We start from the raw sequence: 25,297 nt of genomic DNA on the forward strand, positions 1-25,297 counted from the left end.
TTCTGCGTAAGGTTTAGGTTCATTATCTTTGGCACAGCCCCAGAGATCAAACTTACAAAAATGCATTGATCCTGAAAGGAAGCTTTTATTAACACCCACAGTTTCCTTTTTTGGAGGGGGGGGGAGTCTCTTCATAAAATTCCAGGTATAGCACCTTTCTCTCACATAACTTATGAAAGTCAGTAGGTGTCTGTTTTGATATGATACAAAAATAAGTCATTTCTTTGTGATATTATCTTTGATCCCCACAGCATAATATTGAACATTTCCAATGTCAAAGTAACCTAAATAATATATACAAATGCTTTGGTTGCATACACACTATATATAAATCACAAATATAAAGATAAATCTTGATTCAGCCACCACAAAATAAAATATTTTATTTGAAAATGTCAAAATAAAGATGGGAAAATATACAACCTATTTTAATGATTACCTCTTTCTGAAGCACAAAGGCTGTTTCTGTCAAGATTTTCTTTGTTTCCAATTTGCTTTTTATTTCCAATAGTTCTGTTTTAAATAAAGGGTGAATAAAAAGATAAAAATACATAAGATTCTGTTCTATAGATCTTTGTTCTATACAGTGTGGAAATGTCATACCATAGAAGAAAAATCTAAACAATTAAATTCTTGTTATAAATGCTCATCAAGACATATCATTTACTATAAAACCAGCTACAATCAGAAGAAGAGCAGAATGAATCACTTCTGTTTTAAATTTGCATGTTTTTTGACAGAGGGAAATTAACTATTTATTAAACTAATTTTGTTCATTAATATTAAACAAGCAAAACAAATATTCATTAAAATGAGTGATGAAATATGAAATCAAAATGTAGGCATCTGCTATTATAATAACATAATTTGGTTCTGCTTTCAGAAGGTGAACACTGAAAACATGAGCTGCTGGAAGGCCCCAGGAAAAGCAGGGAAGAACCAGTTTTCATTAAATAAATGTTTTCTTTGCCAAGGAAGAGACCAGATGCCTCTTAATCCTTGCCAAATTTCTGATTCCTTAAATTAAAGGACTGAGTTAGATCTACACTGTGAGATTCTGGGGCCGCTATAAGATCTCACGTCTGGAAAAAAAAAAACTCATTAAAGGACCTGGAGACAATGAACAGCTTGTCTGAGTGCACCCATTATGGGGATCCTCCTAATGGGCTTTTTGGAGCAACATGCGGGAATGTTAGACATCCAACACAGCTCAGTTATGACTGTTGAGGACAGCTCTTAGCCATTCTGTCCATCTTCTGTTTCAATGGCTTCTTGTCTTCAGTGTCCAGGATGTTTTTTTCCTTCTTCTTCTTCATTTTGTATTCCCCACAACATACAGCTGGTAGAGGCATGCATGACAGGTTCCAACTGAATGCAGCAGAAGTATGAAATTCACAAAACAGGAATCAGAACAGGGTGCAATTTATGAGCTAAGATTTCTTCAGATCTCAGTACTTCTGTATCAAAAGTGTTATAACTACACATTAGTTGCATTAATGCAACCCTGATGTAACACAGGGCAGTGTGATATTTATTTTTGCCCACTCACATTCTGAGGGTCCTGGGTATTTCTCTCCATTATATTCTCCCTGTGTTAATACAAGTTTTCTCTGGGTGATCTATGTTTAATTGGCTGTCCTAAAATTGTACCATTCTCTGTGGTGGTTGGTTGTCTTTGCACAGTGTCGAAGGGAAGAGGAGTTGTGTGCTCTTAGTCCCTCTTTGTGCTGGGTTTCCAGGACAGACTCACCAGTCTTACTCTAATTGGCTGCAAAGTTAAAGTGAGCATATTAAAAAAAGGTGGTGTTCCAGTTTTCCCCTTGTCCTTCAGCACCCACTGCATAAAAATTTACCTTCTTCATGGTTGAAGTCATCAGACGCTTCCAGGACATACCTTTGGACCTTGCTATGTCTTCTTTATTTTGTGTTTGTTGTGTTGTATTACAGTAACATTAACATAAACCAAGTATGTTCATTTTAATCTGACAGGACTCTTTAAATAGTAAGAAACGCCACACAAGAATACATGCCATTCCATTTCTCTAGAAACACAAAAAAACAAAATTAAACACAAAACATTTATTCACTTTAAACATTTTATTACAGACAAATGAAAATAAAAGAAGCATTGTGACACAAAATGGACGCGCCGGTGCCCAAAGAAAGCCCCAGCACCAAGAGAATGCAAAAATAATAATAACCAAACAAAATTTAAAAAAGAATGCACCTTTGTAAAAACAAGCCAAAAAAACAGTTACTTCATAATCGTTCATAAATAGATAGGAACCAGTCGACAAAAATTAAATAGAACTTGGGCAAATGGCTGAAAATAATATTATAATGCAATAGAACAGATAAAAAAATCTTCCATCACTGGCTTTACAAATAAAAGAAGTACATTTGGCAGGTTTATACACAACCTCAATGTCTTCCCCCTAATACGTTCCTTAAAACCATAAAAGTGTGCTACGGTGAATATAAAATGTATGTCTTAAAAGTAAATGCATTTTTTTCCACAAAAAAGTATTCAGAAGGATGAGTTCAACACAATTCTAAAACACCTAGTAAAACTACTTGAAAACTATAAACCCACTGTTATGTTTATCTTTAGTAACATTTCACATTTAGCAATTTCACCTGTACAAGTCATGTTGGGGACTGGAATATCAACCTGACTGGGAAAGCAACTAAACATGGAGCAGAAGTCTGTTCTTTATAGACAGACCCCTCAAGACATGTGGTCTGAGAAACAAGGTGAGTCTTTTTTTATCCAAATCCCTTCATACTGTCAGGACACTAAATCTTATATAGTCTTTTCCTGGGTAAAACGCACCAGTGAGCACAGTTTTTAATGCAAGATTTAGTGTGTTAAATCCTTCATTGAAAACATTTGCGTTAAATTCAAATTTACAAAAAATAAAGATAAAAAAATCAGGAAATACAGCTACAGTATTATGTAAAGGAAACATCTGGACTTCAAGATTCTCAATTTGATCCCTAGCAGTGATATATACAATCACACTGTGACAGATCAGAAAAACCTTGACAGGTCTATTATGATACAAAAAGCTTGATTTCTTTCTTGTTACTATTATTTATTTTTGCAATTCAGTGCAGCACTAGTGCACTCAGTTTCTCACTGCCCTCTTACACCATGTGGCATATACAGAGCCTGCTGCGTTCAGGTGACACCAAAGCAGGCGTCGAATCTACAAGCGTTAAAGTCCCTACAGGATTTGTCCATAACAGAGCTTGTGGCAAGCAACAATGACAACAAAAAATAAATAAAACAATTGAAAAGCAATCAAAAAAAGAAGAACTTTATTGTCTTCATAGATTAAAGCTGAACGATGCCCCAAAAAAGTAGGCCCATAGTTTTTTAATTTTATTTTTTAGGTTAAGAGGAGTGCTATGACTCAGGCTCTAGTTGAGGCCCGTACTTCTAAGTGCTTGGCAAAATAGGCTCACTAGTAGTCAGTCGGACTTGCTTGAAATCCTTCTAAAAAACACAACAAAAATAGAAGTTATAATGTGGGTTGGGGTGGTGTTGGGGGGGGCTCCCTGGTGTCCTGTCTTGTAGACTTGCTTCAGCTTCAAGTGAGGTAGAGTGGCTTATCCCTTGGTATCATGCTGCTGCTGAAAAAAGAATGGGACAAAGGAATTAATGTTGACTGGGAAACATTAAATGACAGCTGCATACAGACTGAGTCATTTTAGCCTTTTTGTGGCGAACTTGGTGAACACCTTGCTGGGATATATAGTGATCAATGGCTGTGGACAGCTTCTTCAGCTAGGCTGTGATGTTTCGAAGCCATTCACCTTTTAAATTATCCAATAAATAAAAGCAAAAAAGGCAATTGAAGGACTTCTGTACAATGGAAGAATAAACACCTTGCTTCCCTGAGACACAACTTCTGTGGAATACCAGTTAAAGGACGGTAAAATCGGCAATAGTACATGAGAAATATAAATCAACTCTGCCCCTTTTTACTAATTGAAGCACAATCTAGTAAACCTTAAAACTGTTATGGTAGTCTAGAACCTTTTTTCCATGTGTCACTGACAGCAAAGACCTTAATAATAATAATAATAATAATAATAATAATAATAATTGCTTACACTTATATAGCGCTTTTTTGGACACTCCACTCAAAGCGCTTTACAGGTAATGGGGACACCCCTCCACCACCACTAATGTGCAGCCCCACCTGGATGATGCGATGGCAGCCATAGTGCGCCAGTACTCTCACCACACATCAGCTATTAGTGGGGAGGAGAGCAGAGTGATGAAGCCAATTCATAGATGGGGATTATTAGAAGGCCATGATAGGTAAGGGCCAATTGAAACTTCAGCTGTTGTCTGTGTGGATGCAGTTACCAAACAGAAGTATTTTGTCATCTGAACTGTTAGATAAATACTGAAATTCAGTCCTTTCCCTCCCTGGGTCTTACCCAAGCAAATAAACGTCTTTCTTTGTGCTGCCAATGTACAGGAGTTTGTCTTAAGAAAGATGCTTTTACAAATATCACAAATAATTTTAAAAATGTCACAGATGTGATCAGGGATCGGATGTGTTAAGTATGTGGTAAGGATTATGAGGTTTTAGAGTGCTAAGAGTGATCTGAAGAGATGTATTACATATTCTGTGATAGACAAGACTCTGATCAAACAGGGTCACTGTAAACTTAAAGGGCAGGAGTTTGTAAAAAGAGAGTTCATCATTCTGTAAGACAATGTTTTCCAATCCTAGTTCTGGAGTATCCCATTCTCTTTTGCTTTCATTCATTTAATTCAAGCTGAGCTCTGAATCAATTAAGCTTACTGAGACAATTAATTGATTTATATGTATTTTCTGAACTCATGAGTTAATCTTATTAATAATCTATTTTGTCTGTATAATTTCCAAGCAACAGATCAGAACTCTATTTCAACTTATTTTAAAATTCTTACTTTCCTACTTTCTTTTCGAACTGACTCTTATTGATTGTCAATTAATGCTGTTTAGATACTGGTGGGCAGACCTTACACCTAGCACTGTGTTCATGCTCATTTCTGACCTTTCTCTTTTATTAAGAATTTGGGTAGATTTATTAATATAAAACAAACAGTTCAATTTAAGAGCTTAAAGGGCTAGACTGACAAGGTTTGGCTGAAATGAAAACCAGAGGAGAGGATACAGAGGTTATCTCAGGATTAGGAAAAACACCCCAAAGATATCTGGTTGGCTGTATTGAGAAGAAATTACAATGGCCTTGTATCACTGGCCTGTTTAACTCAATTTCAGCTGCACATCTCACTCACTCCAATAAGCTGAGGCACTCACCTGCAGTGGTTGACTCCACACTCCCTATTGCAGTATTCATTGTCCCATTCTGGATTCTGTCCTCCCACTGGATTAGAGGATCCTGGAGACTGAGAGCCAACACTGTTCTGATACTCTGACTGGATGTGAGAGAAGCCCTAAGAGAAAGAGAAAAAGCTTTCCATCAGCCTCCATAATCTTTAAAAAAAATTGTCCTTTTTTTTAAAGTGGTACCAACTACACTGCATCAGCAGTACTCCCATCTCTCTACTTAAGATTTAAGTGTTCCCCTTAGCCCTCAAGCTAAAGTGTGAAATATTCTACAGCATGACAGCAGTGGTTTAAATTACACTCAGTCTGTATTTAGGACATGCAAATTGTGAACAGGTGAATGATCCAGAGCTCATGCATGCACATAACTTAACAGGATAATATTTTGTTGTTTATTTGCTTGCGGTATTCTGAGGAAGCTGCTGTAAAAGGTCAAAGCTGTAATGTGTATTGTCTTTATTTCTGGCTGTGCATCATTTGTTGTAACTAATATTCTACAAAGGTGCATTTGAAGTTGGTAATATATACAGTAGGACTGGTATGTCAGAAAAGATAAGATCCACATAAAAAAAATAAAGATCTATTTGAAGAATAGGGACTGTACCAGGAAAACTGCAAAAGCTGGTGTCAACAACATTCTTCAATATTTGTTCTAAACTTTAAACGGATTGCCCCAGGATACCCCAGGAAATGTTTTTTTTATATCTATGGATTTTCTCCTGATTAAACACCTTCATAAAGCAAAATCTGTCTTCAAACCTTTTTTGTCCTGACGCAGGGTAAGGCACTGCATGAGAGGCCTAAGCAATTGAAAAAGCAGAAGTGGTAACAGGAGAACCAGCTGGCACTATTTTGAACACACCAGACTTACCTGCTGGCCTGGAGGAGGTGAGTGAAGAGGAGCCTGTAGCCCCATCTGGTGGGAGATGATTGGCTGTGACTGGACCTGCTGCATGCGGATTGGCTGGTTGAGGAGGGAGGTCTGGTGCAGGGAGAGCTGTTGGTGCAGTGGTGGGCTGATCTGGAAAGTGGATGGGGGTGAGGCACTAATGCTGGGCAACATCTGGGACTGGCTCAGAGTCCTGGGCAGGCTGTGGTGTGATGGGCCACCATAGCTCTGCAGGTCTGAGAGGGGGAAGGATCCCGGGCCCAGGTACGTGGAGGAGGGCTGGTGTGGCACGCTGTACATGGGCTGTTTCGGTGGCATCATGTGCGAAGCCTGGCTTGTTTGGGCACTTTTCGTTTCCACCTGGTCGCTGTAGCTCTACAGATAAAGAAGGCAAATATAGAGAACATTTAAAAAGTTCTAGAAGGGAGACTTATGTTCAACTCTGTAATTACATCTTTATTCACTCAGTGGAACAGCTGTTGCACTGGCTAAGTTCAAACCGAGTAAGAAGTGACACAAGGCCCATGCCATTCTTTAATACATTGCTGTAAGTGACACATCCTGATACCGATGTTAAGATGCACTGCATGTTGTAAAGCACAATTTGTACATGCATTAGATACTTCTTTTGCTTCAATGGCATGGGACTAGACACTGAACTGAATTAATTTATCAAAGCATTTAATATGCTAGACCATTAGGACTACATATATTACTTTAAATAACACTATGAAGCCTCTTCTCTTCATTTTTTATCTGTCACAGTTGTTAACCAGATCTATCGATGATAGTTATCTTGTAATGGACCTCATTTGTATGAATTGTGCAAGGCCACTGATATAATCAATAGATACTGTACCTAGCTGAATGAATGGAGGTGTGAATTTGTACGTTTGGGAGCAAGACAGGATTTTCAGGGCTAAGAATGAGATGAATGCCAAAAATAGGTCATCTGGACATTAACATTCTAAATAGTAGAAAAGTAGAAATAGTAGAAAAAGGCAACATGTGCAAAATCATAGCATCTTTCTTTTTGTCCTGTGGTGCTAGAGGAATGTGGTTAATTATGAAAATAGATATTTGCATTAGAATGCTGCATTAGTCATAAGCATCGCATGTCAACACCAGAACAAGGCTCTTGCATGTGTGAACAGATACACAGTTAAATAAGACAGACGCTGTTTTTTAGAATTTTGGACTGAACTGATTTACTACTGCTACTTGCTTTACAATGCCACATTCAGATAAAGTGTGGTAATCAAGCTGTATTTGTTGACTGTGGAGCACAAATTATTAAGCAGCCCTTGCATGTGATAAGACACCAGATGCATACAGAACATTTGATTAGAGAAAAAATAGCATTCAGTCAGCTTTCAATAGATTGAAATTCCCATCCCTACAGACAATATATTTTTAAACGCTTTAAAAGTCTATCCGTACTCTACCTTAATTTTATTAACACAGCAAGAGCAACGTAGAATCTGTTTCAAATTTATATTATTCAAAAAAAATTTAATTCCTTCAAATGATTCCCATAAGGTGCACCAGTTTTAGTTTTTCATTATTTTTTTTTCTTAACAATACTTTAAATGCTTGCCAATTTACAGAAACATCAATCACATATTTGAATTACAGATTTGACAGAATATTTAATTAAGTAAAATGACAGATGAGATTCATTCTTAATAAATACTGCCCTGGGAACACGCTGATGAATAAACCATTCAGTCTGTAATCATGGCTCTTGTTTTTTGGGGTGTAGAAGATTTAAAAGAAAGAGAGAGAGTCAGAGAGGGAGGGAAAGGGAAAAAAGCACAGAGATGCTGCGATTCCATTTTTTTTGGGTAGCTGAAGGAAAAAGAAATTAGTTTCCAAAGTACAGTAAAGTACTGCGAGGTCTGCACAAGGAAAACTGCAAAACTGCAGTTTAAATACACAGATGTGATCACATTAAATACACAGATGTGTAATTAAATACACAGATGTGATCACTTCTTGTGAACAAGTCAAACTATTAATTTCATCAGTCTATTCTGTTTGTTGAAGCATGATCTTTTTTCACTCTTAATAACCCTCCTAAACACATATTCAACTTCATTTTCGCACACTTGACTCAGAAGGTGTGATTAGGGCCCAGGACTCAAGACTGAATGATTGTGGGTCCAAATCCGCACTGGGGTGTTGCTGTTGTATCCTTGAGCAAAGTACTTCAAATGTACAATTGTAAGTTACTTTGGATTCAAGCATGATCTGAAAAATGAATAATAACTTGATCAACTACACAATCTCAGGGGGGTAAAGAGGAGTACCTGATTGATATCCTTAATGGATGTAAGAGTACTTGATATAGGAGTACCTGATTGATATAGGAATACTCCCTTAATATAGGAGTACTTTGAATACAAAGTCCCATTGCATATTCTCTCATATCACAGAGAATAACCAAAACAATCCTAGTTACCTGCTCCACATCAACAATTGATGGATAAAGTCTAACTTTAAAGTTTTTTAGAGTTTTTGTACAACATAATTGACAATATCACTACTTTACTAGTATTCCCTCAACTACGCCTCCTACCTGAACGCTTGTTTCTGCTGGTTCTCCTTTTTCTTGTTTTTCTCAACTGGTATTGCATATGAAATCTCTCCTGGATTCCTTTTCCTTCTTTTAAGTCTTTAACTTTAAAATGTGCTTTGCCAGCAGGCGTTTTCATACCGGAGGTACCTCTTCCCAGTACAGCCCATACTGACTATGGCATTCAGATAGAACTGAAAGAAGACCCTCCCTCATCTGTGGAATTTATGTTCTGAAAGTACTGAGGTTCAGTTTGAAAGAAAATAAATGCAACCAGGCACTCTGAGTACTTCAACATACAGTGGTTTCCTGATTTACAAAAGAAAGTATCCATTCATCCATTTTATTTATTATCAGTGCTTCTTCCTGGTAATGTTCAAGGCAATCTGGAACCCAGGCAACTGGAAGCACAGTGCCACAAGGCAGGCCTATGTGACGAACTGAATGCCAATCCATAGCAAAGGAACAGACACAACAGCACAGAGACAATTTAGAGAAAACTATTAACCTTGTCAGGCTTTGGGAGGTGGGATGAAACCAGAAAAGTCAGAGAAAACGGTACGCTGCCATGCTAACCCAGATTATGATCTTCTTAACATGCAACACATACAGTATGCCTCAGAAATGTAGGGAATGTGAGACATACAGTATGTTGTTGTTTCCCCTGTTGGCAAACTGCCCACTCCACAGTAAATTAGTTAGACAAGTAATCTGCCCATGGAGTATATTGGGGTTGCTTAGCTGGTACAGCAACACTTTTTATGTTTATAAACATGTACCATAGCCTTGGTCAATTCATATATTACCTTATTCCTTATAGATTACCTTAATGTGCACCATCAATAAATCATTTTTACACAGCTCTGCACTGTGATTCCATTGATTTCGTTGGATGCTGCATTTATTTTGCTTCCACTTTGTCTCTCAGAGCAGTAAACAACAACGCCCTGACCTTTCAACATAAATCAAGACATCATATACTGGTAATAGGAGAGCATAGTCTCACTATTCCTTCAGCTGAGCAGATGCAGAAGCAGTAGTGTTAGGCTTCACAATTAATAATGTACAGACATGAAAGAACCATGAAGGGCAAAGAAGGCCTTAATTAAATCACCTTTTTATTTTTAGGGCAGGAACATCCATAACTTCAGCATATTTATATTGTTGCATGCTGGAGGCATCCAAATGTTTGCATTTCACATCATATTACTCTGTTCATGAGTTATAACAATGGGCATTCTGAGTGTTTGCATAGCTGTGTTTGGTTGACTGTCCTTTAAACAGTCAAACATAACCAGACCATTGTAATATTTTCTAACTAGCCTCCATGTGGGATGAAACACAGGCAAAGCAGGCTATGAGACACAAAAAAAGAGTGTAGAGACATAGGGAAAGAGTGATAGGACAGAAGGAACAGAAGCAGAAAAATGGGCAGCTTCATTGGAACCTCACAATCTCCAGGTAATCGGAGCATTAAAATGATTGAATCCAAGTCTTAAGTAAGGGACTTTTGATTTATCTCTATAAAATTCCTATTTCTCATTTGTGGTATCCACCAGGCTTAAAGCAATCTCTCATTTTGTTATGAATTCAATATTTTGAACATGGAAATAGGCTCCCATTTATTGAGCATCAAAGTAATAATACCCATATATAAACTACTGTAGCTTCACCACACTGTTCTCCTTCCTACTGATAACATATGTGTGGTGGGCGTTCCGGCACACTTTGGCTGTCCTATTTTCCTCTTTTCTTTTTGTATTTGTATGTATGGCTAAGTTGCCAGGTCGAGTTTTATTTTCCCTTGTCTGTAGAAGGCAGGGCCTGATACTTACTGTATTGTAAATATCTGTAGTGTATTAGTAGTGAATGTGTGTTTTGTATTAATAAATTATTGTTTGTCCTTTTTTTACCACCTTGTTATTTCTTCGTTACCACCCAGTGATACAGAAACAAAGACAACATGTGCGGAGTACTAAGTGGTGCTCATTTTTCCCTGACAACAGATAATGTATTAATTGTTACTTTTTAAAAATTGCTTGCATAGTAAGCTTGTGTCAGGATATTGATATTGATTTGATTGATTTTCTTATTTATAATTTTAACCTTTATTCAATTATTTACACCCACTAATTGATTACAACATAAATGCCAGACAAAACAATAACAAAGCACCTGTCATAAAAAAGTTATAAATAATGCATCTGTCTATTTAAAGTCCTGGGATCCCTGTTTAGACATTTTAAAATAATGTAGGAAATGCTCAGTTTCAGAACAAAAGCAGAATGAAAAAAATGGGTCTGAATAGTACTGTATGTCTTTAGTTTATTGTTGAATAAAATCTCTGAGATTCATATACTATGATTTTGTATGGAGCATTTGCCATTGAAAGATTTGAAGAATTTGGAGAAGGTTTATCAATTTTATGACAGGAAATAATACTGATTATGTATTTATACACTAAGTGAGTTCAAACTGTTTCACAGCAATTTACATTTTTCTTTAATAAATATCAAGAATCTTTTAGCATGCTGTTTAGCAGGGTACCACACAACATACCTCTGTTCTTCTGTTTTATTACAAAGCTGAAAACAGCAATGCATTTGTGGTGAAATACTGTACAATGCACACAAGAATCTGCCTATTTTCATTCCTGGATGATTTTACAGTTTGTTATTATTCTAAGGAACTATTTCATTCCAGGTGCTAGCAGATAGAATATTTATTCCAATGCACTATTTTCAAAGCAGTAACAGCAGTAGCTGAACCTTAAGGTGTAAACATAGACCAGTGTAACTGGTGATATTTTATATCTCAATTGAAACTGGTATTAAAAGTGACTTCATGTAGGTTAATTTATACTTGTGGAATATAATAAAGACTTTTATTCCTTCTGACCGGGCAGGGAGCCTAATTTTAAAGTAGCATTATGCAGCACATTTAACATTGGGCTGCACCCCCCTCTGGATTAGAAAGGAATTATTCATCTAATTTATCACAGTCATATCTGCACTGACCCCTGTGTATCAAAGAAACAACCTGTTACCTTGGAAACCAGACTGGCTCTGTACGCTGCCAGAGCCTTCAGGTACTCCTTCTTTGCAGCTTCTGTTTTCCTCTTGTAGGCCTGCAAAGTGAAACAAAACAACAATGATGAAGGTGAAGATTAGACTGAACATCAGCCTGAACAATAACACACTGCAAGCCCTGGTCTGCCTGCACAAGCCTGGAAAATCACACATCCCAGATCCTGGTCTGCCCACACCAACCTGGACAAACACCATCAGTCTATACAACTATCACACAGGGTCCCCTTCACCAGCCTGGACAATGACACATTACAGGCCCAGGTCCCTCCACCCCACCCTTGACTATCTCCAGGATTCCATCTGCTGTCAAGTGGCACAGCCCGTCTCTCCTGGCTCCCCCTACAGGCTACCCATCACCATTCTGGTCAAGTATAGGTTTCTTTTACATAACATACAGCAGTTCACCCTTCAGGTATTCTGAACCTCGAGGTGCTTAAGCAGGACCGTCAGCACCTATGTTGGCATGTGCATGAATCCTATCCTTTTAGATTAACTTTAGATTGTGAATTGAAGTCTGATAAAACTGATTTAAAATGTAAAAATAAGTAATTAAGATTTATTATTTTGGGGATTTATTAAGCATTTTGAAAGCGATCTTTCAAAATAACTAAAAATCAAGACATTTCTGCCATTCTGCAGACATAAAGACTGGATATAGTTTAGATTTGAGGCTTTGTTACAAAAATAAAGATAACAAATATATTTACAAAACTACCAAACTTTTCATTATTCTTGGACACATATCCCCACAGTCACTTTAGGGAAAAGCGACTTATTCCTAGTAAAGTCTATTCATTCTTTTCCTGGGTGGTTTTTGTTTTTTCTAGAAGGGAAAAACAGTGAGAGAGGAATGAGGGAATGAGGGAAGACCTTGAAAAGGGCAGTTTTCATCTTTGATCTGTTTTTTATTGTCTTAGAACATGGTATTAATATTTTCAAATAAAACCAGTGACCTAAAGTCCCTCCACTTAAATATTGATAGAAGCACACTGCCTTTTAATGAACTCCAAAGTACTCCCAGCCGTTTTAATTTCAAATTCATTTAACACAGCTAATGATTCACAGAACGACGGATATTTTTAAATAAATTACCATGCCTAAGGATTTCTAATTATTCCAAAGTGAGTGGATTCATTAGCAATTGAAGCTGTCAGAGTCTGGAGGTCGGGGATGTATTAAAAATAACTAAGCTGTAAGTAGCATATGTTGTGGTCGTAATCCTGACATGGGGGTGTCCCAGCAGAATTAGCTGGTAATTGTACCTTAATGAAATGTGCTTGTTTGATAACCAGTTAATTAAAGAAGACAATAACTCCAAACCCTGCTGACATGAGCCAAGCAATTAGGGGGGGAATTGTGAAAAACTTATAGGGGGGTGCCCGGTTACAGCAGGTACACTTTGGGGAAAAACCTTTTCTCTTAACCCAGCTAAACAGAAAAAAGAGAGGTCTATGAAACTGTCATGGTAGGAAAAAGGGAGTTCTTTTTTGTTAAAGCCCAAGTGACCTCTTTATGAAATTCAAGCACAGCTAGTTAGAGCGAGACCTTTAGTTTGTACTATACAGTATGTGATCAGTTTAGAATGTCCTGTATCTCAGCACTGCATATTGCTCCCCTCCCTTTCATCGCCCACTTTATACTCTGCTGTGTCCACCAGTGCACTGCTGCAGTATCTAGTCCATCTCAGTCCTGCAGAATGTTTCCCACCCTGTCGCAGTGAGAGATAAATAATACAAAAACACCCTGAAACCTGATCCCCAGGGAATTTAAGTGCTTGAAAAAATAAAATGATACAAAGGTCTTGAAAAAGTGCTTATTAATATTATGAATTGATAAAACAATTGCATTGAGCAAAAGGTAAAACAAAATAATGAGCCTTTTATTACCCTTTTATAGAGTACATGAAAATGCATATTTACTGTCTTCGGTGGCAAATATTTTTTTCCTAGTTCAATTTCGGGAAATTTAAATAATGAAAAAAACTTTTAAATAATTACTTGGTGAGACCAAAGCTATCTAAAATCATTAACACCAAGTCCACCAGGGATAGATTACCTCATTAATTAAACAAAATATTCAAAAGTCTGAGCAAATATTCTGCTTTGCAATTCAATATATGATACTTTTTGGAAAAAAATGATTTGTTTATAGGACAGATCCTCAACATCCTAGCAGTACCTAGCAGTTTTGTGAGTTATTATTAATAATACATATTGTATATTTAAAAAGTAAAGGTACAATATGATACCTGAATACTGATACAAAAAAATGGTAAAATAAATATAAAGCTCTGAATTCTCATTATAATGCAGAGTCATTTCACACTTTGACATAATCCACTGCGTTCATTCTTCATAATCAACAGTTTCATTCTTCAGTTTTTATTGTTAATCTAACTCAGAGTAACAGATCTGCCAGAGAAAACAACACAGCAGAAATTAACAGTGTAATTATTTTGCAGGAGTAGAAACATTTTTTTTTGCCTTTTTGTGTCTCTGTGGGGATTCGGTTTCACCCTGAGCTCACAGTGCTTTCTGTAGCAGGATCCTCTGCTGAAGACCAGTACATTTTTATGGTTACCTCTCAGATCTGTGCCTTCTTGTAAAGGATATGAAATTGCATGGATGGAGTCCCAAGGCAAATGGTGCTCTAATTAGGGATGTGTAGCTGTTGTCAAACATATAGAGCTTTTCAGAGGATATTAACCAGACATAGGTCTAGCACTAGATGGCAAATTGAATAAGCAAGTACAGCCACCCAATTAGGAACTTGGATTCTTCACATGCGGAGAATGAGAAAGTACAGACTGGATCTTCTGACCCAGCCATTTATCATTTATCAAGAAGCCAAGAGAGCTCTATCTGGCTAATCCCAGCCTTTCCTCTAGTGGTGCTGAGCCAGTTGTGTGCCGCTCGAGAATCCTGAGAACAGCCTAGTGACATGGCCCTGGCTTGACCCCACAATGTCTGAAGCACTTTTGCTAGGTCAGCCACGTATGAGGCTTAGATAGATCTGTGAATTTAAATTTAATTCTTCTTAAAATACATACAGGTGAAAAAGCGTTATATAAAGTACGTATATATGATGTCAAATACAAGACCCCAACATACAACAATATCAATTTAAGAGCATATAAACACCCACACCTTTCCTTTCCTTTAAGCCTTTAGCTGTTCCATATACACATACTGCCACTCCACCAGAGATTTGTCTGTCACTGACAGCTGGGGGAGCAACCAAAATAGATTACAAAGTGAGCCTTGAACAAGGGCTGTACCTACAGATAAACTGTTATGCATTTAATTCATTACACATAATACATTTTGTTGATTCTCCCTTCAGGTATATGGAATTATATTTTAAGAGATTTCCTGCTTTTTCTCCTCATCGAGTGTGATCACAGATCCCAGCACCACATCCTGAGGAAATGCACAAGCCCGGACTCAAAGGGGTTAACACAGGGCTTATAAGCCATTATAGCAGCATTCCCTCTTCATTACAGCACTGATGCTCCCTCATCTCAATAGTCCATCCTTCACTGCACTCATGAATCATTTCCATTTCCAGCCATTTGAAGAAATGAGCTAGAACCCTCTTTGAGTAAATATGACATTGTCTCTTCTTTTCAGAGCTTGCAGCCATCAGCATCCTAGTGCAAGGGAAAATGGCATTAATTATTATACTATGTTTTCAAAATGATTGTTATTATTATCTTTATATCAGGAATACATTTCAATTTATATCTATGTGAAAAAAGCCCATTTTATAGATACAGTATTACAATTTTTTTTATAAAATGAACATAAATCGCCCTTGAAAGAAAATAAGAATTCCTAAAGAATAAGCAAAACTGAGGTTCCTTTATTCCAAGTTACATGTATTCCAAGGTCTTAATCTCTTACAGGCATACCTAGTTGTCTATTTACCATCTTGTACAAATACATTTCCCCCAAACACTTTTCAAGTATTTTTAAGCTTGAAATAAATAGCAGATACATATCAATATTGTTCTAGTAATAATGTGTAATCAAGATAACTGCTCTGCTTTTTATTTTTTTTTATTTTAAAAGAGATTTGTTAATGCATTCCTGCTAATAGTTATTTGAATAAAAGAAAAAAAGGCATACATTATTTTAATAATTTTAAGGGCACATAAAAATCAATCAATGTTAACTATTTCCCATCGTAATATGGATGTAAGATTTGTTACTCAGAAAATAGTTCAGAAAAGGCATCTGATTATTAGACAGAAAGCGCAAATCATTCTAATGTTCCTGAGAAGTTATACAATAAGAATAGGAGATCTGAAGAGTACAATAACAGCTAAGAAGAGGCTGTCAGCCCATCAGTTTCTAACACAATATTAGATTCAGGCCAACAGTAGGCATTTATTAAATGATCTCAAGGTCTTTCTCATGCTTTTTAAAGCTTACAAATTTCATCAGGTAAAGTGGTATCTGACAATGTAAAAAATGTTATATCCTGCATTTAGGATAATGCCTAAGCACATTTGCCATGCTCACATTTTTATAAACTTAACAGACTCTGCATACTCTACTGTGTCTGCTTTATTTAAATTCACACCAACTGGTTAGATTGGGTTCAAGAATCTAAAACACACATGAGATATTATTATTTAATACTGTAGCAAATCTTATATACATTTAAAGGTTTAACAATATCAAATAATGGGAAAAAGTAAAGGCTCACTCTTCTTTTCTGTTCTTTCAAAGAGAAACAACATATACTCATTTTAATAAAATAAGGTTTTACAATTTTATTTTATTTTTAAATTAAATTTTCACCCTAAAATTTCAAGGGGATTATTGGCACACTTTTAATAAAGAAACCAAAAGCTATAGTTTAAATCCCCACACCTTAATCAGCTAAACACACACTCTTCTCTGGGTGATGGCTCTCATCTATGTGAATATGTCTTTTAACCCACTGTTCTAACATCAATAGTTGTCACCTTGACCACAGAGCAATTGAGGTCATGAATGAAACTTGCAAAAAGCATGCAGGGACTGTTTTTATCGGGTAACAGTGTTAAGTTAGAGCAGCGTGCATGTGGTTTCTGTAGTTTGCACTGTTATTAGTATAAAAAAGAAACATCATTTCTCAAAACACAGAGACTAACAAATTCATATTTTGAACTTTTTCAGAAAAAAAAAATAAAACCAAACCAATAAGTATTTATCTCCACAATGCAAAAGAAAAGGGACTGCTGATTTAGCATAGGAATTATAGTGTGGGTGCTGAAGTTTTATTATCAATACTGCTGCCTTTGGCTACAATTTAAAATATTTTTCGATTTAAGTCTTTTCTTCCCGTTCCAGGTTGTTCTTTATAAATCCAATGTTTAAATCACTGGTACTTATTTTTCCCATGATAATGTGCAATTTCTGATAAAGACCTATGGCTGTATAAATTGCATATCATCTTGCATTTATATTTATACTTGCTGAACTCAAATGTCAATGACAAGAAATCCAAAAGAACTGCTATTATAAATATTCACCAGTTAGGAAACAACATGCTTAAACTATGCAATTAGCCTTGAATAAGAAGCTGGTCCTATTATTTGCGGAGGTTATGTGCTGAGTTAGCATGCTGATATTCTACGGCAGAGAATGGATATTCGTGCAGAGAGTGAATTCAAACCCCCTCCCCCCCGCCCTCCCCGAACTTAAGGGGTTAAGGAACAAAAACAATAACAGCACTTCCTGAACAGGTGTCCTTGAGGCGAATTCAAGGACGAGGCAATTGCTAATCTTGTATTCCTCAGCATGATCAAATCGCCAGGCAACAGATATAAATAAAAAGACAGGAAATGAGGAATTCACATTCGAGGGTGTCAGGGAACAAAATGAAGATTCATTGTGAAGAGCCGGCTGAGGGGAGGCCAAATTAACGACACAACCACAGCCACAGCCAAGCAGTAATATCAGACTGGGGGACATTCACTTTGAAAATTAAAACCAAGGATTAACGCAACCACTACACCTTGTCAGGAAGTTCAATTGTTTTATTTCCCAGTGCAATCTGTTGATAAAAAAAACAGAACATACCAAACACCTACACCCTTTTGTCTCTCTGCCTGTACCTTTTTCTATACCTCCCTGTCTATTTAATCTACACCATCTATCTGGTACTCTGTATTTAGACATGTATAACTAGGTATTACACCTGTTTTTAACAATAATTAAGAGAAAATGAAAAGTTTTACACAACTTATAATGAGAGCCCAGGGATATTTTTTTCCCCTTTCAGAGTTGTCCAATAAACAATTATGTTAAAATACAGAGCTACCTCATTAGATTTCCACACATACTTTCATTTAAGCTTAATGCAAAAGAGCTGGTAGTTGGTCTAAAAATGGGATACAGTAAGCCTAACTGTTTTGGCTGAAAATGTAATGAAATTCTGAAGTCAGCATGTGCTGGCTACTAATGTTTTTTTGACGTATTCTAAAGTTGTCACAGCAAGGAAGTGATGTACAGGTCTTTACAGTAAGGACAGCGGAACTTGTTTAGGTTTGTCACTAACTTCCAAACTGCTAGTGTTCTTGTGGTCCCTAAGACATTTGCTCAAAATATCTTGCTGATAAACAGAGAAAATCCTGACCTAAGGGATGGATGTTAGGCATTGCAGCTATAGCTGAATTTCACAGAAATAAGTAAAAAATTAGATGAGTGCAGCTCCATCACTGTTGGGATTTAATCATGATCATTCTTGTACTTGGAACAAGCTCAAGAGATACAGCCCTGCTCCCCATAGAGTGGGGATTTCCACCATACCAACAGTCTCTCATGGTGTAGTCTCACAGAAGTTTGTGCTATCACCTGCTGTAACAGGATCTGTGCCACTGAGTCATGGTAAGTACATGCAGACAGAGCTGGGTTATTCTGTTTAACACCTTACAGAAGTCAAGAGTCCACTGTTTCAAAGGACATGAGAGGGGCTTGCAATTTTAGAATGTTTGTATTTCATCCACATACAAAACTAGATTCTCAAAAGACTAAATACAGAGTCATCTTAAAACATTAATTTCGTTGAGTTTTCTTAACGCATTGCATAGAAATACAGTACACTGAAACCCCAAATGAACAGTAATCAACATGTAACGGCCTCATTTTCCGTTCATAAGGTGTGGTAAAGGTGGTAGCTGTTGAAGCAGAGTTTCCACATCACAGTATCTTTAAAGGTGCTAGGTGACACTGTGGCTGGTAAGTAAAAATCTATAAACACTTTTATTTTGTGTGGCTCTTCTTCAAGTCTTCAAACAGATAGGAGTGACATGTAATGAAGAGCCAAATGAGCAAATGTCAAAGTTATTCCCAAGAAAAGGGATGTGCTGGCAATAGTTTATACATCTTGCAGAGATTTTACCCACTCCGTGATGCAGCACACACAACCACTCCAAACACAAAAAGCTCCATTCTGGTTGCCTACTGTGCTCTGCTCCTGGCACTTTATAGAAAATGTGCTGATATCACATACAGTAAGGGGTTCTCACCTGTTTCTGCTCCTCCCCCAGGCTGTCCCACATGGAGGCCACGATCTTGGAGACGTCTCCAAAGGTGGCGTTGGGGTTCTGGCCCTTGATGGCGGCCTGTGTGTCCCTGAAGAAGAGTGCATAAGCCGAGACTGGCTTCTGTGGCTCATTGGGATCCTTCTTCTTCTTTTTCTTCTGTGGTTTGGGCTTCTTGATCATCTCTGATGATGGCCTTTTCTCTCCAGTAATCTGGAAGGCATACAGGTCCTCAGATTTGAAGGAAATCTTGCTAAGAGCTTCATGTTTAGTTACTGGAAAAATATATTTTAAAAACTCTTTAGTCTTAAAGCTGGAGCTGAAACAATTATTTGATTTATCACATTCAGTTTAGCAGGAGACAAAATGAATCACTGGGGAAAATCTGCACAGTGATTTTCCTGTTTGTCAGGTGTCAGGTTATTCTAATCATGCACCGAAGTGGAAATGACTATTTTAGTTAAAGAATGTTTTGCATATGATTAAACCTAATAAAAACAGTTTCACAACAATGATTATGTAAAGAATTATTGTGTCTTTTCTCAGTGGGTTGATCAATCAACTCATGTTCTTGCAGTAGATCTTGAATTGAATGGTTTAAAACAACTCAAGACATACAGAAGCACTCTTTACTGAAAACACATTTTGAAAAATCCAATAATCATGCCACACAGCTGTACGTGCAACAACAATAGTCCGAGTAATAAAGAATCTTATTTTATAATAGCTAACCTTGAAAACCATGTTTTATTTTAGTGAAAATTTAATTCTCTAACTTTCTGAAGATGCTCAGGCATGTTTAATGAGAACATCTGCCAAGGAAAGACAAGTTTAAAAGTACTGGTAATAATAATAGGTAATGTGAAATATGTAGAGGATACATTTACAGTATCTCAGGATACAGTACATAACATCTAGAGGATTTTTAGTTAAAAATAAATATCAGACAATAAAAAAACAATCATAATTTTCAAGCTCCAGAAAAGTAAGTGATTCCATGTTGACAAGCAGTCAAGTGGGAAGGATTGAAGAGGACAGTAATGGGAAGAGAGAACAGGCTGCCAAGAAGGCCTTTAAACCTCACAGCCTTGTGTAAATGCTAAGATATCAACTCTTCTTATGAAACGGCTTAAGACAAGGAGCTGCAACTGACTGCCAAGCAACTATAACATCAGGCATTAGAGCAATGTTTTCTCCCATAAACCACTGCCTCATAATCATTGTTTAACACTAGTGGGGCTGGGCTTTTTCACAGAGAACATGCTCTGCAGGGACTGAGGCTTTCAAAGGGTCAGAAACCTCACTCCCCACCTTTTGATGTGAAAAGGGTTGATATGGGCAGTCTAGTGCCATTTCCTTTAATTTACTTAATGATTCTTTTAGGAGTTTCATGTAGTATTTACCTTCTGAAGGTTCTATAACACCTCTTTACTGTCTTGAAACTATTAATTTTATTGTAGGAGGTTGTAAATGCAGCACCTTTATTTTCAGCAAATTTTAATATAAATTTCCCACAATCAAATCACATTCAGGGGACTAAAAAGGAAAACCATGGGTATTTTTATACCCTGTTTGTTGCACAGTAGAACAGATTTCACAGTGATTAGTGATGCTCAGAGACTTTCTCATAAGAGATGTAAATGTATACGATAACAAGCATATTCAAACAAATTCTAAATGCACACTGATTAATGCATTCAGCCATAAACTGACATATTTGTTTCTAAGACAATGACTAACTGCATCTCTGAATATTTCGAAGCACGGTTCACATGAATATCAAATGTTCTGTGACCTTTTTACCCCACAAAGTCTGCATTAAATTTTATAATTCAAAGTCTCAGGGGCAAAAAACTCAATTCAGAACATTACATTGTCATGGTGCATATTTTGCTGAGCAGTGATGCTAAATCTCTGAGCTCACATTACACTCAGTACAATAAACCATATTATTTAGGCTGAAAAACATACAGCAAGAGGCACAGAATGGTGATGCATGCAAACGCGGTTTAAAGGTAACTAGTTTCTTGCAAGTATATTGTCTCACTACATAAATAGCCTCTTTTATGTTTTAATTGCATCCAGGAAGCTGTGTAAACGTTGTGTTTCACTGGATCTCTAATAGCTGAAGCAATTCTTCATTTTGCCATATCCACTGTTTTGCAGCTTTCATTTTTATTTTTGCTTAAAGCAAATCATGAATGCATATCATCTATAGTTTATCATTCACTTTTGATTAAGACAAAGCAAATGTTCCTTTTGTAAGACCTGTTTTATGTGGTGATGCCACCAAAAACTGTGTGTTGTTTATCCTGGTTTATCATTACCTTGGGGTTACTAAACCTCACAGTCAGGATAATTTTGCTCTATTCCATTCTGTCAATGTTCACAAATGTTGAAAGAGAGGGATCTATCCTGGTATGTTTCTTTCCTTTTTTTATGTACGTGTTAGGAATTTACAGTATGTTTGAATACAGTATATGGGCTTTAAATAACAATCCAGATCACAATTTATTACGAGATTATATATAATTCAATAATACAAGCTCACTCTGAAATCAGATGTTCATATATCCACAGTGCATATTTACATTTTGTTATAAACTTAAAAACATTACTTTCTGCACAATATATATTTTTAATTAAGGCAAGATCGATGGGGAAAATAAAGAAATATACAAATGGGATATGGTTTCTGAATTAAATAAAAAGGTTGTGCTGTATTTAAAGCTTAAATTATATTTTGAAAGAGAAGTAACATAACGTGCTGAGTGATATTTTATGGAAATTACTTTTACTGTTGCTGAGCAGAGCTAAAAGAGCATACAAACCATTTCTAGGGAAAGTCAAATCAAATATTTAGTGAAAAATTGATTGTTTAATGCTGCTGGATTGCAGTGTCTTCTTTTACATCCCATTAGAATCAGTGCTACATGAGTTGATATCTGAAGCAAGCTTTCAAATCTGTTTCGTTTCTAAAACACTGAAATATTCTAAAAGGAAACCATTTGCATTATTTAAAAGAGAGGGAAATGAAAATGAAATGGTTGATATAGAAGTGAACACGCACACAGACAGAAACTGTCAGCATAATAGCTTGTATAGAAAAATAATTCTGTTTAAACTAACTGTTAACTTGATGTTCTTTCAAAATAAGAAGCAACTACCTGCCTAGAGCACAGCTGATGTGCGTATAGCTTGGGATCCTGTTCATCAAGATAACTTTTATGTCTTTGGAAAACTGCATTTCGTAGGAGCAGGACCAAACTGGCAAACATTATTTTGTTGTCATTTATAATACCGCAATGAGGCCAATTCCCAGAGTTTTGTTGATTCCCTGTATGTGTTATGCTGCCGCTCTAGGGGATCCAAACATGATCCCAGAGAGAAAACGTTACAATATAAAACACTATATCCACACCTCTTTAGGTGACTTTCACAGAAAATGAGTCCAGTAAACAAAGTTTAGACCCTCCTGTTCAGATTTCAGAACTGAGCCTGGTCCCTTTACAGAAAGAACAGGAGCACTTCAAAACCTCTGTCATAGCATAAACAGACTCCTAATCCTTCCGCAGAATTATTATCATGACAGGTATCTTGATCTCCTAATTCCTTGCTTTCTTTTTCCCATTTGATAGATGAAGGAGTCACTGTGCTCCATGTGTTTTTATTGTTATCCATGTTATTAAAAACAGAATACCAAGATCTACAGCAGAACACACCAAGCCATTATTTTGGAAGTTCTGCTACTCTGTGGCACATGCTGATCTGCATTCCCAAACCTGCAGCCAAAGAAAATGTCATCCTCCTGCCCTGTGTTGTTGCCATCATTCCCACATTGACAAATAAATGAATCATTTGTATATCAACGGCCACCCACACCAACTTCTTGTCAGCTTTACAGACTTGCTCCACGCAGTTTCTTCCTGGGTGATGAAAACCAATTCACCTGTAGGATACTCAAAACACAGCAACTAAAGCCTAGCAAAACAGACTGCCACAGTCTGTTTTTATCAAACTTTCAAATAGCATACTTGCTGTGTTAAGGCATTTCCTTCCTAACAAAGCATAGAAGTCCAGATATTCAGACCTTCTCAAATTATTTTCTCCTAGTATGATGCGGTTTCCTTATATACATATACCATTAAATATCTTTAGCTGGAAGAAACTGGAAGAATACACTAGCCTAGATTTACATACATCTTTTAAGATTTTTCATCAACAATAATATTTAAAAGATATTTAAGAGGAAGTACCACAGAAGTGATATATAAAAAATATTTTTTAGGTATTTTATATATAAGTATAAACATTTGATACTGAATGTAGCATTTTTATAGTTCTGACTTTATAGTTCTCAAGTTGCTTGGAACTATTTTTCAGAAAGCTAAAAACATTGCAGATAAAAGTTGCTCCTCTTTAGGAAGCCTATCTGCCTATCTCTGAAGTGAATGAATTAGATAGGTAATTTTCTCACTGTTTACTCACAAGGAAACTTGTGTCAGTTATCATTATGTTTTTTGGACAAAATAATTTTAGTTAGAGGTAATTAGGACTTTTTAGAAAATATGAGGTTATTGATTTCTTCAACACCCGAAGAAGGCTCCACAACCAAAACGTTATGTTTCCTTTCTTCTCTTTTCTTCTGTGTTTCTGTCCATCTTTATTCTCCCGGTTTATCTCTGTCTCGTTCTGTCTCTGTCTACCTCTCTGTCTCTCCCAGAAATTAATGGAAAAAAATAGAAAGAAAGATGAACTTCATGCTGTTTCCATTTCTCCCACTAGTAATATATTTTTTTCTTCAGACTGTGCAGTTTCATTAAAAAATAATCAGTTCCCAGTTTTATGCAATGAGGCAAAAAGTGTTTGAAACGACATCTGTTCCTTCTTGCTTTGATGTGAACACTGAATAAATTGAAAGGTGCTGGATGGAATGACACTGAAAGGCAAAATAATCTCTGGCAATAATCATTTGTATTTATACATTGCAAAGCATATCACTACATGACATCTGTCAGGAAAAAAGGCAATTTTCTTGAAAATATGACACTTGAGTTTTGCAAGCAGAATTGTATATGCATATATGTACTGTACACAGATGATGAGAAATGTTCAAGTATTTTAAGAGTTAGGATTCCTAAAACAAAACAAAATAAAGCTAATATTTTTACATCATTTTTAAAAAAGAAAAAATATGTAAGAAATACGAAATATAACCTTCAAAGTGCAGAAGCCCCTTTCCATGGAGCGGTGGCTCTTTTTCTAAGGATCTGTGCCCATGGCTAGAAGGTTGCTGGTTCAAATCCTGCAGCTGGCAGAGGAATCCTACTCTGTTGGGCCCCTGAGCAAGACCCACCTGTTCCAGGTGCGCTGTACAATGGCCGACCCTGTGCTCTGACACAAAGCTTCTCTCCCTGTCTATGTCTCATGGAGAGCAAGCTGGGGTATGTGAAAAGATGAATTTCTAAATCAAGAAATTGTATAGGGCTAATAAAGTGATGTTATGTTATACAATTTGTGAAGTGTGATTTGACATTTTAAATTTTTCCCTTTTTAGTAATGCTGGTTGCTGCCTTCACACTAGATAAACAACAATGAAACACAAGTCAAAGCAATAAAGACATCTCAAGGTAAGCAACATCAGAGCTACAACTTCCAAGTAGTTCATCCAAGTTTGGTTCCTCCTGTTCCACTGTTCATAAGTGATACATTGTACATTTTTTAAATTATCTGAATTAAACTAATTTACCCAAGAACAAAGATGGCATCCAGACTAAGTTTTTTCCACAGCTCCTTACCTTCACTTCTTACTGTTTCTGTTGCTCAGTTTCCCTTAGCTAACAGTTGTTCACACCG

The 25,297-nt window shown here is 36.6% G+C and overlaps 1 protein-coding gene across 7 annotated transcripts in view; it reads right to left on the reverse strand.

Annotated features, from left to right (window-relative positions):
- Nucleotides 1-2,078: 2,078 nt before the first annotated feature.
- tox2 (TOX high mobility group box family member 2) overlaps nucleotides 2,079-25,297 on the reverse strand; it is a 146,042-nt gene continuing 122,823 nt past the window's right edge. For 6 of the 7 annotated variants that reach the window (XM_069179449.1, XM_015364670.2, XM_069179448.1 and 3 more), the window contains 5 exons: nucleotides 19,427-19,654; nucleotides 11,865-11,945; nucleotides 6,226-6,618; nucleotides 5,325-5,461; nucleotides 2,079-3,636 (listed from right to left, as the gene is read on the reverse strand). In XM_069179449.1, the coding sequence (XP_069035550.1) occupies nucleotides 3,594-3,636; nucleotides 5,325-5,461; nucleotides 6,226-6,618; nucleotides 11,865-11,945; nucleotides 19,427-19,654 (882 nt within the window). In that variant the 3' untranslated portion in view covers nucleotides 2,079-3,593. The remainder of the gene's footprint in view (nucleotides 3,637-5,324; nucleotides 5,462-6,225; nucleotides 6,619-11,864; nucleotides 11,946-19,426; nucleotides 19,655-25,297) is intronic. The other variant, XM_015364669.2, reaches the window with a different exon arrangement.

This window comes from Lepisosteus oculatus, chromosome 16, assembly GCF_040954835.1.
Source record: "Lepisosteus oculatus isolate fLepOcu1 chromosome 16, fLepOcu1.hap2, whole genome shotgun sequence".
In the NCBI taxonomy this organism is placed as follows: Eukaryota; Metazoa; Chordata; class Actinopteri; order Semionotiformes; family Lepisosteidae; genus Lepisosteus; species Lepisosteus oculatus.